At 44.5% G+C, this 17,572-nt stretch overlaps 1 protein-coding gene across 1 annotated transcript in view; it reads right to left on the reverse strand.

Moving 5' to 3' along the window:
- LOC115479052 (mucin-19-like) overlaps positions 1–17,572 on the reverse strand; it is a 39,343-nt gene that overhangs the window by 6,271 nt on the left and 15,500 nt on the right. The window contains exons 5-7 of the mRNA XM_030216768.1: positions 16,695–16,820; positions 12,638–12,761; positions 9,515–9,653 (exon numbers count right to left, since the gene is read on the reverse strand). Of these exons, the coding sequence (XP_030072628.1) occupies positions 9,515–9,653; positions 12,638–12,761; positions 16,695–16,820 (389 nt within the window). The remainder of the gene's footprint in view (positions 1–9,514; positions 9,654–12,637; positions 12,762–16,694; positions 16,821–17,572) is intronic.

Here is a 17,572-nt window from a genome sequence, read left to right on the forward strand (position 1 = left end):
GTTCCTACCCTGTCCCTCAAAACTACCAGGGATCACCACCAGGTAAGTCATAGGGATGGAAGGAGGACTGGGGATGCCTCCGTGGGGGAGAGGGTGTGTGGGAGAGATCAAGGAGATCAGACCCTGCTGGGGTTCTTGAAAGGGGAAATCAGAACTGCCGAGGTGGAGGGGGGAGGAGGATTAGAACCAGGGGGTTCAGAATGCCAGACCCCTTATGTGGGTCCCAGTCAATATTTATCTGGGAGTGTGATAAGTTTCTTATGCAAGTCTCATCCAATATTCAGCCAGGACCCAGATAATTGCCAGTGACCAGCAAATGCATGGTCATACCCAGATATTTAATGCCAGTGTCTGGACATGGCTCAGCATTGAGTATCTGGGTCTAATTTAGCCTGCAATGCTCAGTGCTTAAAAACCCATTCACCACCACCAGCTGAATATAGACCAGTAAATAATTAGTCTGCAGTTACTCAGTAGGCATCACTTTTGAGTGAAGATTGGAAAGTCTTCATGAAGCTTATGTAGAGTTACTGACTGGCTCCTTCAGGACAGGTTGACCCAGTAGTAGTTGTAGTAGTAGTACTAGTAGCATTACATACATGGAAAAAAATTCAATGTCCGTGTATGCAAAGTGATAATACCAAGATAAGTTTACCTGTCCAAAAAAAAAAAATGGAGCCAGCTGGCTACCTTGTGAAGCTAACTGTAGCTTGTGCTTTGTCCAGTGCACTCTTTGATCACTGCTGATTGGCCGGCAGGGGCTGCCACTGTATGAGCAGTCACCGTCCATCCCTTCCTGGAACTGTACATGCCTTATCTGTAGCACTTCCAGGACTGATCAGTGCCAGTGGCATTCCTAGGGTGGCTGACACCCGGGGCGGATCGCCGATGTCCGTCCCCCCGGGTGCAGCACCCCCCCCCTCTCCCGCGAAAGGACACTCCCCCGGGTGCATTTTTACTGGCTGGGGGGGGGGGGGGTGCCACGCGCCTGTCTGCTGTGCTCGTTCTGTGCTCCCTCTGCCCCGGAACAGTTTACTTCCTGTTCCAGGGCAGAGGGAGCATGGAACGAGCGAAGCAGACAGGCGGGTGGCACCCCCCCCCCCCAGCAGGTAAAAATGCACCCGGGGGGTGTCCTTTCGCGGGGGGGGGGGGGTGCTGCACCCGGGGGGACGGACATTGAATTTTTTTCCATGTATGTAATGCTACTAGTACTACTACTACAACTACTACTGGGTCAACCTGTCCTGAAGGAGCCAGTCAGTAACTCTACATAAGCTTCATGAAGACTTTCCAATCTTCACTCAAAAGTGATGCCTACTGAGTAACTGCAGACTAATTATTTACTGGTCTATATTCAGCTGGTGGTGGTGAATGGGTTTTTAAGCACTGAGCATTGCAGGCTAAATTAGACCCAGATACTCAATGCTGAGCCATGTCCAGACACTGGCATTAAATATCTGGGCATGACCATGCATTTGCTGGCCAGCTCCTGCTTCAAACCATTCCAGCTTGTTCCAGTACTGCTGCTGTGCTCTCCACCGCACTCACCTGCTCCTGCCTGCCTGCTGCCCAATCCACCTGCTCCTGCCACTCAACCTGCCTACTAGCCAATCACCTGACTGACTGACTACCACCCACCCTGAAACCTGCCTGCCTCCCAGCCCATCTTCCTACCAACTCATCACTCCCCTGCCCAACTGCTCACCCTCACCTGCCTGTCTCCCAGCCCACCTACCTGCCCTGTGAACACCTCAGTCACTACTCATGGCCCCCATTCACATCCTATTCCTTGCCCTGTCCCTCCCTAATCTTTTCCCCCTCCCACCGCTGTATACCACACGATCTCACTACCCATCCCTGTCCTCTTCCGTCCTGATCACTACTGCAATACCCTACCTACCCCTGTCCACCACCACCTCACCATCCCTACTGTCGTCCTCCTCCTTCCTAGCTTTCAACCTTCAACTCCTCCTTCCTGCCATGAACCCTTCCCCTTTCCTCCTAAGCGCATCCCGTCTTCGTCGCCTTCGTCACCCTTCCTCACCCACCCTTCTCCGCACTCTCTTGCTCCTTCTCCTGCTATCCGCGGGTGACATCAATCCCAACCCAGGTCCCCCACACCTGTCCTCGTCCTCATCTCATCTATGCAAACGTTCCCACGATATCTCCAATCTCATCTCTATTCCCCTCCTCCCCCCTCCTCCCTCCCCTTCTCGTGCGCCCTGTGGAACGCCCACTCGATCTGCAACAAACTTCCCTTCACCCACGATCTCTTCATCTCCCATTCCCTTCAACTGCTCGCCCTAACTGAAACCTGGCTCACCCCTGACGACTCTGCCTCAATCGCAGCCCTATGCCATGGAGGTTATCTTTTCTCCCATTCGCCCCGCCCAGTTGGCCGCGGTGGCGGCGTCGGGCTACTACTTTCGCCCTCCTGCAGTTTTCAACCTCTCCACCTACCTCAGTCTCACTGCTTCTCATCCTTTGAAGTTCACTCCATCCGTCTATTCCACCCACTGCCACTCAGAGTTGCAGTCATTTACCGCCCCCCTGATAAATCCCTCCCTTCCTTCCTTACCGACTTCGATGCCTGGCTCTCCGTTTTTCTTGAGCCCTCATCCCCATCCCTCATTCTTGGTGGCTTCAACATTCACACTGATAACCCATCCGACTCATATGTTTCTCAGTTCCTCACTCTTACCTCCTCCTTCAACCTCCAACTGAGCCCCACCACCCCTACTCACAAATCTGGCCACTGTCTTGATCTCGTCCTCTCTTCTACTTGCTCATCCTCCAATTTCTGCGTTTCAGCTCTTCCTATCTCTGACCATCACCTAATCACATTCACACTTCAGCACCCTCCCCCTCAATCTCGCCCAACACTAACTACTACGTCCAGAAATCTCCAGGCTGTTGACCCCCCCACCTTATCCCCTAGTATCTCTGATCTCCTCCCTTCCATCATGTCCTCCAAATCTGTTGACAAAGCTGTCTCCACTTACAATGCCACTCTCTCCTCTGCTCTAGACACCCTTGCACTGCCCATCTCCCGTCCCACAAGGCGTACCAATCCCCAGCCCTGGCTGACCCCTTGCACCCGATACCTGCGCTCCTGCGCCCGTTCGGCTGAACGCCTCTGGAGGAAATCTCGCGCCCATACTGACTTCATTCACTTCAAATTCATGCTATCCTCCTTCCAATCCTCCCTATTCCTCGCTAAACAGGACTATTACACCCAACTGACTAATTCCCTCAGCTCTAACCCATGTCGTCTCTTCGCCACCCTCAAAGTGCCCTCCGCTCCCACCCCCCCCCCCCCTCACTCTCTCCTCAATCTCTGGCCGACTACTTCCGTGACAAGGTCCAGAAGATCAACCTCGAATTCACCACCAAACCTTCTCCTCCTCTTCATCCTATAACCCACTCTCTCAACCAACATTAGACCTACCACCCAGAAATGCTAAAAGATCATCCAGAACATACCTCAACCTCCACTTCCCTAATTGCAAGGGCGTGAAATACAAGAGGCTACACGCGTCAACCTTTTCTCACACGAGCACGCAGCTTTGGAATACACTGCCGCGCAACTTAAGAACGATTTACGAACAAGCTTCCTTCCGCAAATTATTGAAGACCCATCTGTTTGAAACAATTTATGGAAAGAGCCAAAACACATAGAGTCCACACTCACTGATCATCAATGCATCATACATCCACTTCTGACCCTCATCCCCCGTAATTCCACATCACTCATACATTTACTCACAGAAATATATACACCATATGTCTTTGTGTCTTAATACTGCCCTTTAAGCTTCCCATTGTCTCTTTCCAATGTTTCAATGTTGATGTCCCATTGTTATATTCCTAACGATACTTCGATGGTCTCGCATAACTTGTACAATGTAACCCATAACCAAGTTGTAACAAATGTATTTCCATTATTCATATCTTATTGTAAGCCACACTGAGCCCGCAAAGAGGTGGGAAAATGTGGGATACAAATGCAATAAATAAATAAATAAATAAAACCTACCCAGGCCTCCTTCTCCTCTTTTCCTGCTATCACCGAAGAGGAAACCGCCCATCTCCTCTCCTCCTTGAAATCCACCACCTGTTCCTCAGACCCCATCCCCACCAACTTACTTAACACCATCACTCCTACTATCACCCCCACCATCTGTCATATCCTCAACCTCTCTCTCTCTGCACTGCAACTGTCCCGGACACCTTCAAGCATGCTATGGTCACACCACTCCTCAAAAAACCATCACTTGACCCTACCTGTCCCTCCAACTACCGCCCCATTTCCCTCCTACCCTTTCTCTCCAAAATACTTGAACGCGCCATTCACAGCCGCTGCATTGATTTTCTCTCCACTCATGCCATCCTCGATCCGCTTCAATCCGGCTTTCGCCCCCTACACTCGACAGAAATGGCACTATCTAAAGTCTGCAATGACCTGTTCCTCGCCAAATCCAAAGGTCACTACTCCATCCTCATCCTTCTCGACCTATCTGCCGCTTTTGACACTGTCAATCACAACCTACTTCTTGACACACTGTCCTCCTTTGGGTTCCAGGGCTCTGTCCTCTCCTGGTTCTCCTCTTATCTCTCCCATCATACCTTCAGAGTACACTCTCATGGTTCGTCCTCCTCCCCTATCCCGCTCTCTGTTGGAGTTCCTCAGGGATCTGTCCTTGAGCCCCTTCTTTTTTCAATCTACACCTCTTACTTAGGCTCCCTGATCTCTTATCATGGTTTCCACTATCATCTTTATGCTAACGACACCCAGCTTTATCTCTCCACACCAGAAATCACTGCGGAAACCCAGGCCAAGGTATCGGCCTGCTTATCCGACATTGCTGCCTGGATGTCCAACCGACACCTGAAACTGAACATGGCCAAGACTGAACTTATTGTTTTCCCACCCAAACCCACTTCTCCTCTCCCTTCACTCTCTATCTCAGTTGATAACACCCTCATCGTCCCCGTCTCATCTGCCTGCAACCTCGGTGTCATCTTCGACTCCTCCCTCTCCTTCTCTGCGCATATCCAACAGACTGCCAAAACCTGTCGCTTCTTCCTCTTCAACATCAGCAAAATTCGCCCTTTCCTTTCTGAGCACACCACACGAACTCTCGTCCACGCTCTCATTACCTCTCGCCTTGACTACTGCAACCTACTCCTCACCGGCCTCCCACTTAGCCATCTATCCCCCCTTCAGTCCATTCAGAACTCTGCCGCACGTCTTATCTTCCGCCTTAACCGATATACTCATATCACCCCTCTCCTCAAGTCACTTCACTGGCTTCCGATCAGATACCGCATACAGTTCAAGCTTCTCCTACTCACCTACAAATGCACTCGATCTGCAGCCCCTCCTTACCTCTCTACCCTCATCTCCTCTTACGTCCCTACCCGTAACCTCCACTCTCAAGACAAATCCCTCCTTTCAGTACCCTTCTCCACCACCGCCAACTCTAGGCTTCGCCCTTTCTGCCTCGCCTCACCCCATGCTTGGAACAAACTCCCTGAGCCCATACGCCGGGCCCCCTCCCTACCCATCTTCAAATCATTGCTCAAAGCCCACCTCTTCAGTGTCGCCTTCGGCACCTAATCACTACACCTCTTCTCAGGAAATCTCAACTACCCCAACTTGACATTTCGTCCTTTAGATTGTAAGCTCTTCTGAGCAGGGACCGTCCTTATTCGTTAATTTGTACAGCGCTGCGTAACCCTAGTAGCGCTCTAGAAATGTTAAGTAGTAGTAGTAGTAGTAGTAGATCAGTGCCACTGTAACCACTAAGCTGAGCAGGAGTCCTCCACCTACAGTTCTACCAGTTAGGGGTGCTGTTTCACTAACACATTTTCAATAGAGAGGGATAAACAAGTTCTGCAGGACTCTAGAAAACCTACCTGCCCCTAGTGATTGAAAACACAATCTTGCAGCACCACCCCCACTGTCAGCAATGCAGTTAGAGGACTCCTGCTCAGCTTATAGGGAACAATGATCAGTGCCATCAAATACAAGACCCAAACCCAGATTTCCTGCACTATACTGCTAAAAGTTTGGGCATAGAAAATAAAGATCAACAAAGATTTTCTGGTGACATATTTACATATGACTAACTCAGGGATATCCAACTATGATCCTCAAGGGCTTTAAAGTGGTCCAGTTTTTAGGATATCCCTAATGAACATGTATTATATTCCCCTCTGAGTTACCTTATTCCACTCTGATTACAAATTATATATCTACTTCCTCAATGTAACCACTCTTAAATTTTAACTGCACAATGTTTTTTTATTTAAATACTTTCAATTAGATTACAAAACCGTCTACATAAGGATTGAGAATTTTTATGTAGATAGTTTTGTAATCTAATTGAAAGTATTTAAATAAAAAACATTGTGCAGTTAAAATTTAAGAGTGGTTCCATTGAGGAAGTAATGAATATGTATGAGATAAATTTGCATGCAGTGTCTTGGGGAGATGTAATTAAGATTTTTTTTTAATATCGTCCAAATGTATACATCTATTCTAGCATCTGCGGTAATGCATGCTTATTTACATTTTTTAACATAGGAGCTCATTTTCAAAGCATTGAGATACACGTGGAGGGGCATAATCGAACCTCGCCAGTGAAATAGATCACCGGCGATCTATTTTGGCGGTGGCGCAACAGCTGGCCGGAACCGTATTATCGAAAAAAAGATGGCCGGACATCTTTTTTTTCGTTAATACGGTTTAGCCCGGCCAAATGCTAGAGTTTGCCGGGTTTGAGATGGCTGGTTTTGTTTTTCAGCGATAATGGAAAAAAATGCAGGCGATCTCAAACCCGGTGAAATCCAAGGCATTTGGTCATGGGAGGAGCCAACATTTTGTAGTGCACTGGTCCCCCTGACATGCCAGGACAGCAACCGGGCACCCTAGGGGGCACTTCTAAAAATTAAAAAAAAAATACAAATAAAAGCTCCCAGGTGCATAGCTCCCTTACCTTGGGTGCTGAGCCCCCCCCCAAATCCCCCCCAAAACCCACTCCCCACAACTCTACACCACTACCATAGCTCTTATGGGTGAAGGGGGGCACCTACATGTGGGTACAGTGGGTTTTGGGAGGTGTTGGAGGGCTCAACACTTACCACCACAAGTGTAACAGGTGGGGAGGGGGTGGGCCTGGGTCTGCCTTCCTGCAGTGCACTGCACCCATTAAAAACTGCTCCAGGGACTTGCATACTGCTGTCAGGGAGCTGGGATGACATTTGAAGCTGGCATACAGGCTGGTAAAAAAAGTTTTTATTTTTATTTTTTTAGTGTGGGAGGGAGTTGGTGACCATTGGGGGACTACGGGGAGGTCATCCCCCATTCCCTCCGGTGGTCATCTGGTGAGTTGGTGCACCTTTTTGATGCTTGGTCATGAAAATAAAAGGACCAAGTAAACCCGGCGAAATACTGATTTACGCCGCTTTTTTTTCCATTATCCGCGAAAGCCGGCCTCTGGTAGCCACGCCCACGCCCGTCCATGTCCCGTCTTCGCTACGCCTCCAACACACCCCCTTGAACTTTCGCCAGTGCAGCGACGGGAAAGCGGCGATGGTGTCAAAAAAGCCGCTTTCAATTATATGGATTTCACCGCTTTTGAGAGATCGCCAGCCATCTCCCGATTTATGTCGGAAGATCACCGGCGATCACTTTCGAAAATAAGCCTGAAAGTACCATAAGTTACTATTGGCCTCGTTTTCAAAACAGAAAAACATCTAAAAAGTGGCATAAAGCAGCATTTGGACATTTTTCTCACAAAAACGTCCAAATCAGTATTTTCGAAACCTATGAAGTTGTCAGAAATGTGTCCAAATCTCAAGGGTGCATTTCAGGGGCATGTTCAGGGTGGGCCTTGGGCGTTCCTAAGACATTTTTCAGCCATAATGGAATGAAACAAAAACGTCCAGGACTAAAACTTAGTTTTGAGCTAGACCTGTTTTTATAACGAATAAGGCACAAAAAGGTGCCCTAAATACCCAGATGACCACTGGAGGGAATCAGGGATGACCTCCCCTTATTCCCCCAGTGGTCACTAACCCCCTCCCACCCCCCAAAAAATGTGATGAAAAACATTACCTGCCAGCCTCAGATGTTATACTCAGGTCCATTAGAACAGCATGCAGGTCCCTGGAGTAGTCTAGTGGTGGGTGCAGTGCACTGCAGACAAGTGGACCCAGGCTCCTACCTACCCCTACCTGTTACACTTGTGGACAAAACTATAAGCCCTCCAAAACTCACCAGAAACCCACTGAACCCACATATAGGTGCCCCCTTCACCTGTAAGGGTTATGGTAGTGGTGTACAGTTGGGGGTAGTGGGTTTTGTGTGGGTTTTGGGGAGGTGCTCAGCAGACAAGGTAAGGGAGCAATGGTGAGATGTGTACCTGGGAGCATTTTATGAAGTCCACTGCAGTGCCCCCTAGGGTGCCCTATTGCTTTCCTGGGATGTCAAGGGGACCAGTCTACTAAAAATGCTGGCTCCTCCTACATCCCAATGGCTTGATTTTATGCGTTTTGCACTTGGATGTTTGTTTGTTTCAAAAATGGTCCAAAAAACAAAACATCCAAATCACAAAACCTTCTATTTTCAAAATCAAAAGATAGACGTTTTTCTTTTTTGAAAATGACCTTCTTTCCTATTCGGATTTTGGATGTTTTTTTCAAAATGTCCAAAGTCGGACTTAGACGTCATATCGAAAATGCCCCGCCACGCCACGTTGTGTGTCTAAGTGATTTGAAAATAAGCCCCAGTGGCATTAATATGCATAATAGACAGGGTGTTTGTGCATGTTAAAGGCCAATGTTAATGCACTTTGAGGGGGATTCTATAAATGGTGCCTAAAGAACAGCACTTAGCAACTATTCTATAAAGCATGCAGACAGTTAGGCATTCATTATAGAATAAAGTGGAGAACCGCGAACCATGACTTCATTTAGGCACAACACTTATATTAATAAAATCCTTGTGTAAATGCCCATGTCAAAAGTAGGCGCATATCCCCGTTATTCTATAACCACATGTGTACATGCCCCCTAAACAGCCCAAACTCCTCTCAAGGCCATGCTCCCTTTTAGGATCTGTGCGTTAGAATTTACACACATTTCTTTATAGAATATGCTTAAAAAGATATGCGTGTAAATTCTAAAAGTATCGCCAATTAGTGATGATAATTGCTTGTTATTGTCCAATTATAGGCACTAATTGGCTCTTTAATCAATTAAGTTGCACACGCTAATTGGGCATATGACCAACTAGTGCATGCAAGTCATAGCACCCCATATAGAATCCCCCTTTTCTGCAAAGGACCCCAAATCTAACATACAATTCATCATTTTTTTTTCTACAGGTAGATTATCATCTTATTAAATCTAGTAGGTGACATGCATTTATAAAAAGGAACTTCAGACATGTTTAAATAGCAGAGTTATTAAACACTGAAACATTGAAAGATAACATAAAATAACATACAAGATATGCTATGTATTTGTCATTTCCATGTAAAGAGTAGGACTTTTCATCAAATGTTGTAAAATACATTCCATCTTCTATTTTACATTTTCCAGAGCACGACCCTTTGGTACAAGACCACATTCCTCCTTGGCAAGTGCTGTCAAAATACATAAAAACATGTAAGATTACTATTCAAAGGAGCCTTTCTTATTGATAACCAAATTATATAACCCACTAGGCATCCAAGCAAAGTCATAAAAGTAAAGCAGTTTTCTGTACTGGAAGGTAGAGCACCTGTATCATAGTTCAACAGCAATTCTTTCAATAATTGTATACAAGTATCTTGTTTATTGACTAGCACACAATAGTCATTAAATGCAAGTATCTACTGAGAAAGTGCCCAAAAGGCAGTGCTTTTTTTCTAGCGAAAAAGGTGCCAGTACTCAAATTCCAGGCCATCCTTCAGGGGTGGAGTGATCACTGAGGGACCCACCCCACAATAGCCAGGCCCCCTGCAACCAGTCACAGAATCTATGACAAGGTAGAATTGGTGTATAGACCTTGAACTCTTTCGTTAAAACTTGAGGTTCATGGGTCAATTTTAGAAGACAGTGGAAAAGGTGCCGGTACTCAGTACCCCCAAGTACCCCCTCAAAAAATGCCCTGCCAAAAGGTATTATCTCTTAAGTTCTGAAGTTCACTGGCATAACCTGGCTCATGCATTTAAAAAAGTCTGAAGCAAAATATTTCCATAAGGAAGGGAGAGTAGCACCAGGAGGGGTAATATCTCAAACACCTCCTTCCAATATAGTAATGGGACATGTTACCCAGTCCACGGATGGAATTTTCAGGCCATTCCTGTAGTTCTGACAACTAGTGTTCCCTCTAAGATATGTATACATGGCCTTGTATCTTTGAAATGTTTGAGGCGCAGAGCAAGAATTGAATATATATTCTGGAAATATGGCATGGGGTTCTGCTGGGTAGTGGTTGATTTACTGTATCATGTTTTATTTGTTGGGTGTGCGGACACACAGACCCACCAAGAACACACACTCCCCCTCCCCAAACATATGAACCCAGATATACAAACTCCTCACACACACAGGCAAAGATATCCGCCACCCACCCTATACACCTGCTCACTTCCTAGCTCTTTAAACACCTCCAAAGCATATATACATCCCATATATGCCACCTAATACCATTTCACCCTACTGAGACTCACTTCACCACATCTCTTTCCCCTGAGTCCTTCACATAGAAAAAAAATAAGGGCCCCTTTTACTAAGCCGCGTAGGTGCCTACACGCGCCCAATGTACACCAAATTGGAGTTACCACCTGGTTACCGCGTGACCCTTGGCCACTACACGCGTCTGAAGAATATTTTTTGTTTTCTGGCGGACATAGTGGACGTGTGCCAAGTGGTATCTGACGCATGTAGGTCATTACCGCCCAAATTCTTTACCGCTAGGTCTATGGCTGGCTGTAAGGTCTCAGACCCAAAATGGACGTGCGGCAATTTTGATTTTGCCGCACGTCCATTTTCAGCAAAAAAAAGAGGCATTTTTTTGCAGGCGCGCTGAAAAATGGATCTGCGCACGCCCAAAACCCACGCCTACACTACCGCAAGCCATTTTTCAGCTCGCCTTTGCCACACATCAGCACACACAGGACCAGGCAGGAAGAGCAGTAGGTGTCCATCCTGTGGCTGCTATCTGCTTTCTTTCATTTGTCCCCAGTTATCCAGATAATTTTGGACAGCAAGGTCCGAATATCAGTGCTGACAGGCCAAAACTGGAGCATTTTCTGGGGATACACCCAATGCTACTTCTTTTTATCTGGCTAAATCTATATGAGCAACAATTTGCCCAGACAAAAATTAGCTGGTCACTGGTGGTTTGTGAGATGGAGAATGTCAAGCATGATAATTTATCCAGCAAATTCCAAAAGCTAGCCAAACTCTTTGAATATAGATTACTATTGTTTTATAGGGTCCTTTTATTAAGCTGTGGTATGTGCAGCAGCAACCAAAAAAGCAAACAGGATGCTAGGAATTATTAGGAAAGGGATGCTAAATAAGACTGAGAATACTATAATGCCTCTCTGCTCCATGATGCAATCTCTTCTATAGAAATGCTAAGTAGTAGTAGTAGTAGTAGAGTATTGCGATCAGTTCTGGTCGCCATATTTTTAAAAAATATAGCGGAATTAGAAAAGGTTCAAAGAAGTGTGACCAAAATGATAAAGGGGATGGAACGCCTCTCATATAAGGAAAGGCTAAAGAGATTACGGCTGAGGGGAGATATGATTGAGGTCTACAAAATCCTTAGTGATGTAAAACAAGCAGAAGTGAATTTTTTACTCTTTCAAAAAGTGCAAAGACTAGGGGACACTCAATGAAGTTACACAGATATACTCTTAAAACAAATAGGAGGAATTATTTTTTCACTCAAAGAATAGTTAAGCTCTGGAACTTGTTGCCGGAGGATGTGGTAACAACAGTCAGTGTATCTGGGTTTTAAAAAGTTTTGGACAAGTTCCTGGACTGATAGTCTGTAGTCTGCTATTGAGACACACATGGGGAAGCCACTGCTTGCCCTGGGATTGGTAGCATGGAATGTTGCTACTATTTGGGTTTCTGCCAGGTACTTGTGACCTGGATTGGCCACTGTTGGAAACAGGATACTGGGCTAGATGGACCATTAGTCTGGTCCAGTATGACTATTCTATGTTCTTATGTGCTAGCGCACGCTTATCACAGCTATGGGATGCGCTTAGGCTTCCTGCAGTAAGTTCCAAATTGACAAGTGCTAACCGTGTACTGAAAATATTTTTAAAATTTTGTTAGAGTGGGGGTGTCTGGGGCAGAGAGTAGGCGTTTCTGCGCTAATCAGTTAGCATGTTCGCACTACTGCACGATAACCGCACGTGCATATTTTTTTAAATGGCTGAGGGCCAATGACATTAGCACATGACCATTAATACAAGAAATAGAAGATTGGCCATTTTTTGGCTGCTGTAAAAATGGCCCTAGCATGCAGGAAAAACCCGCATAAGGGCATGCAAGCATGGCCACTTTTTACCTCAGCTTAGTAAAAGGATTCTTACGTTTTCTAAATAGATTTGTAAACACTTACCACTCTGACTTGCAAGCAGCTGATCTCTTCTTTCCGGAATTGTAGACGATTCCATTATATCCACATGGACAGTCTTCCTTCCTAACACAATTGCCATTTCCATTAACGTCATCAAGAACAAATCCTGAAAATAAATGGCAGCTGTCATGTGAGATCTTCTTCCTTGCCACAAATGAGACTTCATTTTCGGTTTACCTCCCAGACACAATCTAGCAACTCATTGCATTTTAATGTCAAAGTAGGTTGCACACTATGGAGGATGGGTGGTACATAAACATTTTTAAAATAAAGAAATATATCTCAATCATAGTTAAGTAATAGTCCACAATTTAGAGATCCAAGATTAATAGAACAGGAGGAAAAAAGGAAATATTCCAAATACATCAAAAGATGTAACTACAGCAGTGTACAAGAGAGTTCAAACTTTTTCCTATGTTATGGTTTCTGTTTTCCTTTTTCATTCATTTGTTGTAATGAATATAATTTGAAATTTCAATAAATAAAGAAAGATTAAAAGAAAGAAAGAAAACATAAATAGTATAACAAAACACACTCCACTGCCACTTGTTTCTATGGGAAGGTTTCTCTAATAGGTCGCTCAAAGTTAGGCGCTCAATTTTGCATGTGGATCAAAGATCCACACACAAACTAACTGGCTGAATTGGTGATAACTTTATTGGCAGTCATTAGGAGTTACACATGCCCTATGCCCTATTCTATAACATGCAGGCCTAATATTTATAGCGTCCAGAAAAATGCACAAAGGACTCTCAAGAATGGAAAAAGTGTGCTTTATTAATGACCCTTAATGACTTGACATGGACTGTGTTTCAGCATAAACTAACGCCTGCCTCAGGGCTCCCACTAAAAGAACGAATTGCATTCAAAGTCTGCACCCTGGTACACAAAATCATCTACGGAGAAGCCCCAAACTACATGTCAGACCTTATAGACTTGCCTACTAGGAACGCAAAAAGATCATCACACACATTCCTCAATCTCCACTACCCTAAATGTAAAGGGATGAAATACAAATCCATATACGCGTCCAACTTCTCATACATCTGCACGCAGCTATGGAACGCACTACCGAAGGCAGTAAAAACAACGGCAGACCTAACCATCTTCCGAAGACTTCTGAAAACAGATCTCTTCAAGAAGGCCTACCACAAACATCCAGCTTAAATACTAAATGTTAACATGATACACGATATATACAAATGCGAACTTCTATCGCTTGACTGTTCGACCTCTTTGCTGTTAATGACCAAACACTACCTCTTTATCCTTATGCTGAATAGGATTTATTTATTTATTTTTGTTACATTTGTACCCCGCGCTTTCCCACTCATGGCAGGCTCAATGCGGCTTACGTGGGGCAATGGAGGGTTAAGTGACTTGCCCAGAGTCACAAGGAGCTGCCTGTGCCTGAAGTGGGAATTGAACTCAATTCCCCAGGACCAAAGTCCACCACCCTAACCACTAGGCCACTCCTCCATTTATCAACAGACGATGGACTAATGTCTGTTATAATCTAACCTATTACTCAGGAACCTTCTTGCACTACCAGAATGTATTTCTACCAAATATGTATTATTCAGGAACCTTCTTGCACTACCACAATCTACTCTTTACCATATATGTATCACATGGTATATATATATACCACGATTTGTTCCATATATACTATGTCCCTTATATGTTATATGTTACCATGCATGTATACACCATGAACTTTACCATATATGTATGCTCCTTAATGCAATACCAATTGTAATTCTGTTACCCGGAAATGGCAACCGCCATTATGGCAAATGTAAGCCACATTGAGCCTGCAAATAGGTGGGAAAATGTGGGATACAAATGCTACAAATAAATAAAATAAATAAATTCAACCAAGCAACACTAAATATGTGAATGGTTGCTCAAAATGTAGTAGCCCAGCACAATGAAAGTCTGCTCTGAGGATAGAGAAACAAGTTTCTAGTGCAGAGCAGACTGCCAAGAAAATGCGTCATTTGAGCAACCATTCACATATTTAGTGTTGCTTGGTTAAATTGACCCCAGAGGCAGACATTAGTTTACACTGAAACACAGCCTATGTCGGGTCATTAAGGGTCATTTAAAAAGTACAGCTGTTCCATTCTTGAAAGCCCTTTGTGCATTTTTCTGGACTGCTTGTGCTGTGTACTTTGACCCTCTCCGTTGTATGTTCATTTTCATAGCGGGCAATTCCAAAGGAGGTGTGGCCATGGGAGGGGCATGGGCATTCAGGGCATTTCAAGAATTCGGATGCGGTATTATAGAACATGCCTAGCTGCCATTAGTTGGGTGCCAAATAGTTGACCAAATAGAGTTTTTAGACAAATGTGGGGACTTGAATATAACTAAGATACATAGAGAGGGGCATAATTGAACGAAAACATCTATCTCCATGGGCGTTTATCTCCGAGAACGGGTCCGTGAAGGGGCGGACCGAACCGTATTTTCGAAAAAAATAGACGTCCATGTTTTATTCGACAATTTGTGAGCTGGGCGTTTTTGTTTTTCAGCGATAATGGAAAATGAAAGTGCCCAGCTCAAAAACGAATAAATCCAAGGCATTTGTTCATGGGAGGGGCCAGGATTCGTAGTGCACTGTCCCCCCTCACATGCCAGGACATCAACCGGGCACCCTAGGGGGCACTTTTACAAAAACAAAAAAAAAGGTAAAAGAGCTCCCAGGTGGATAGCACCCTTCCCTTGTGTGTTGAGCCCCCCAAATCCCCCTCAAAACCCACTGCCCACAAGTCTACACCATTATTATAGCCCTAAGGGGTGAAGGGGGGCACCTACATGTGGGTACAGTGAGTTTGGGGGGTTGGACGACTAATAAGCATTGTAAAAAAACTTCTTCAGGAAAGAGGTTCTCAGAGCATATGTTTCATGTACTCCTGCATAGAACCTCTTTCCTGAGGAAGTTTTTTTTACGAAACCTGGCCATGTCGGTGGAGGTTCTCCTGCTACTAAACATTGTCGCCAACCTATTAAGATAAGCGCTATGTTGTGCTACACTTTAGTTTCTAAGAATAATCACGATATGCTGCACAAGATATATGCCCCAAACTTAAAAATAAGGGTGATCTAATGACGATTTGCATCGCAACCATTTTTTTCAATATGAAGAAAGAACAAGCTGTTCTATTGGTGTGTGCTGCATTAAGATCTGATGATCCCCCCCCAAAATATAAAAAATAAATTTAATAACATGGTAGATTTTGTACTTGATTTTCCTGATGCAATATCAATGTTTGGGACACTCTATGTATATTAGTTGGGTGCCAGCATTTACACCAGCGTTTGCAGACGTAAATGCTTGCACCTAAAGTTAGGAGCGAAATACGCGCTAAGCTAGTTTTCTATAAAGGTCGTTCCATGTGGAGCAGCCTTAACAGAATTCACACTTAGCAGAGATCATCCCGGCACCTAACTTTGGGGGACCTATACAGAATTCCCCAGTATCTCCTGAATTCTATAAATGGTGCTAAAAATTTGTGCGCACAATTTAATTGTATAATGAGCCAACGGGTATCAATAATTGAGCTCTAACAATCAATTATCGCTGCTAATTGGTATCAGTTTAGATTTATTGGATCCATATGTAAATTTTATGCATGGCTCCAAAAAGGGGACACAGCCATGGGAGGGTCATGGGCAGATCGGAAGTGTTCCCGCAATTTATGCATGCAGTTGGAAATAAGGGGCATCCATGCCTAATTTAGGCAGAGGATTTACACCAGGGTTGAGTTGGTGTAAATGCTCATGCTTAAAGGTAGCTGCGGATCCTGGCCACAAGAACTATTCTATAAATGGCACCTAACTTTGAACGCTGCTTATAGAATTGCACTAAGCACTATTTTTTCAGCACCATTTATAGAATTTAGTCCTGTGCATGTAAATGTGTGTATTATACCTCAGACATTTAAATATAGGTACTTATTCTGGAGTAACATATAAACTAGTCATGAAGAGACCATTTTACACATTCATAAGTTAATCTTGGTACATATGCTGTTACCTTCAGGGCATGTGCAGCCACTTGTAACCGCTTTGTCTTTGACAGGAACTGGATTGGAACATGTGGGTACAGATATCGGAGCACAATCATCGAAAACTTGACTGGCGCTTGAACAGGCAGGTGTTTCTGTTGAATAAAAATGAAAAAAAAATATTGTTAACTTAGAAACCTTTATTACTATAAAAGATAAGGAAAATAATCTTTATTTAGTCTGCCCAATAGCTTTCTTGATGCCTTTCCCTATTGACTTTTGCCTTCCCTTACATTTCTTTGTCAGTAGAAATCCTTCATGCTTCTACCAGGCTTCACTGAATTCTGCTAGGAGGCTGCTTAATGCTTCTACCACACTTTTCATGAAGAAATAATTTCTGCTGTTATTCCAGAGGCTACCTCCTTGAATCAGATCCTATACCATGTCAATAGCCTTTTTCTGAACTGCATTTCAGAGATGCGGTCTCTAAAATTGGATACAATACCCCAAGTCAAGTCTCACCAGTAATCTGTATATGATAAACCTGTGCATTAGTGAGATAGACACGAGGAAAGCTACTGCTTGCCCTGGGATCAGTAACATAGAATCTTGCTACTATTTGGGATTCTGCCAGGTATTTGGAAGAAGGATACCAGGCTAGAAGGACCATTGGTGTGCCCCAGTTTGGCTATTTTTATGTTCTTATGTAAATGTATGGACTGTGACTTTGAATGCAGAATACTACATTCTGACAGGACAATACTGTGACTGTCCTTTGAAAGCAAACTATTTTCCAATTTGAAAGAACAGAAATGAAAAAAATCACATTTCACACACATTCTATTCCCGGACATGGTGAAAATTGATGGGCTTCAATGTTGTTTCAGTCAGTCTGTAACCCTAGTCT

Source organism: Microcaecilia unicolor, chromosome 10 (assembly GCF_901765095.1).
Source record: "Microcaecilia unicolor chromosome 10, aMicUni1.1, whole genome shotgun sequence".
Lineage (NCBI taxonomy): Eukaryota > Metazoa > Chordata > Amphibia > Gymnophiona > Siphonopidae > Microcaecilia > Microcaecilia unicolor.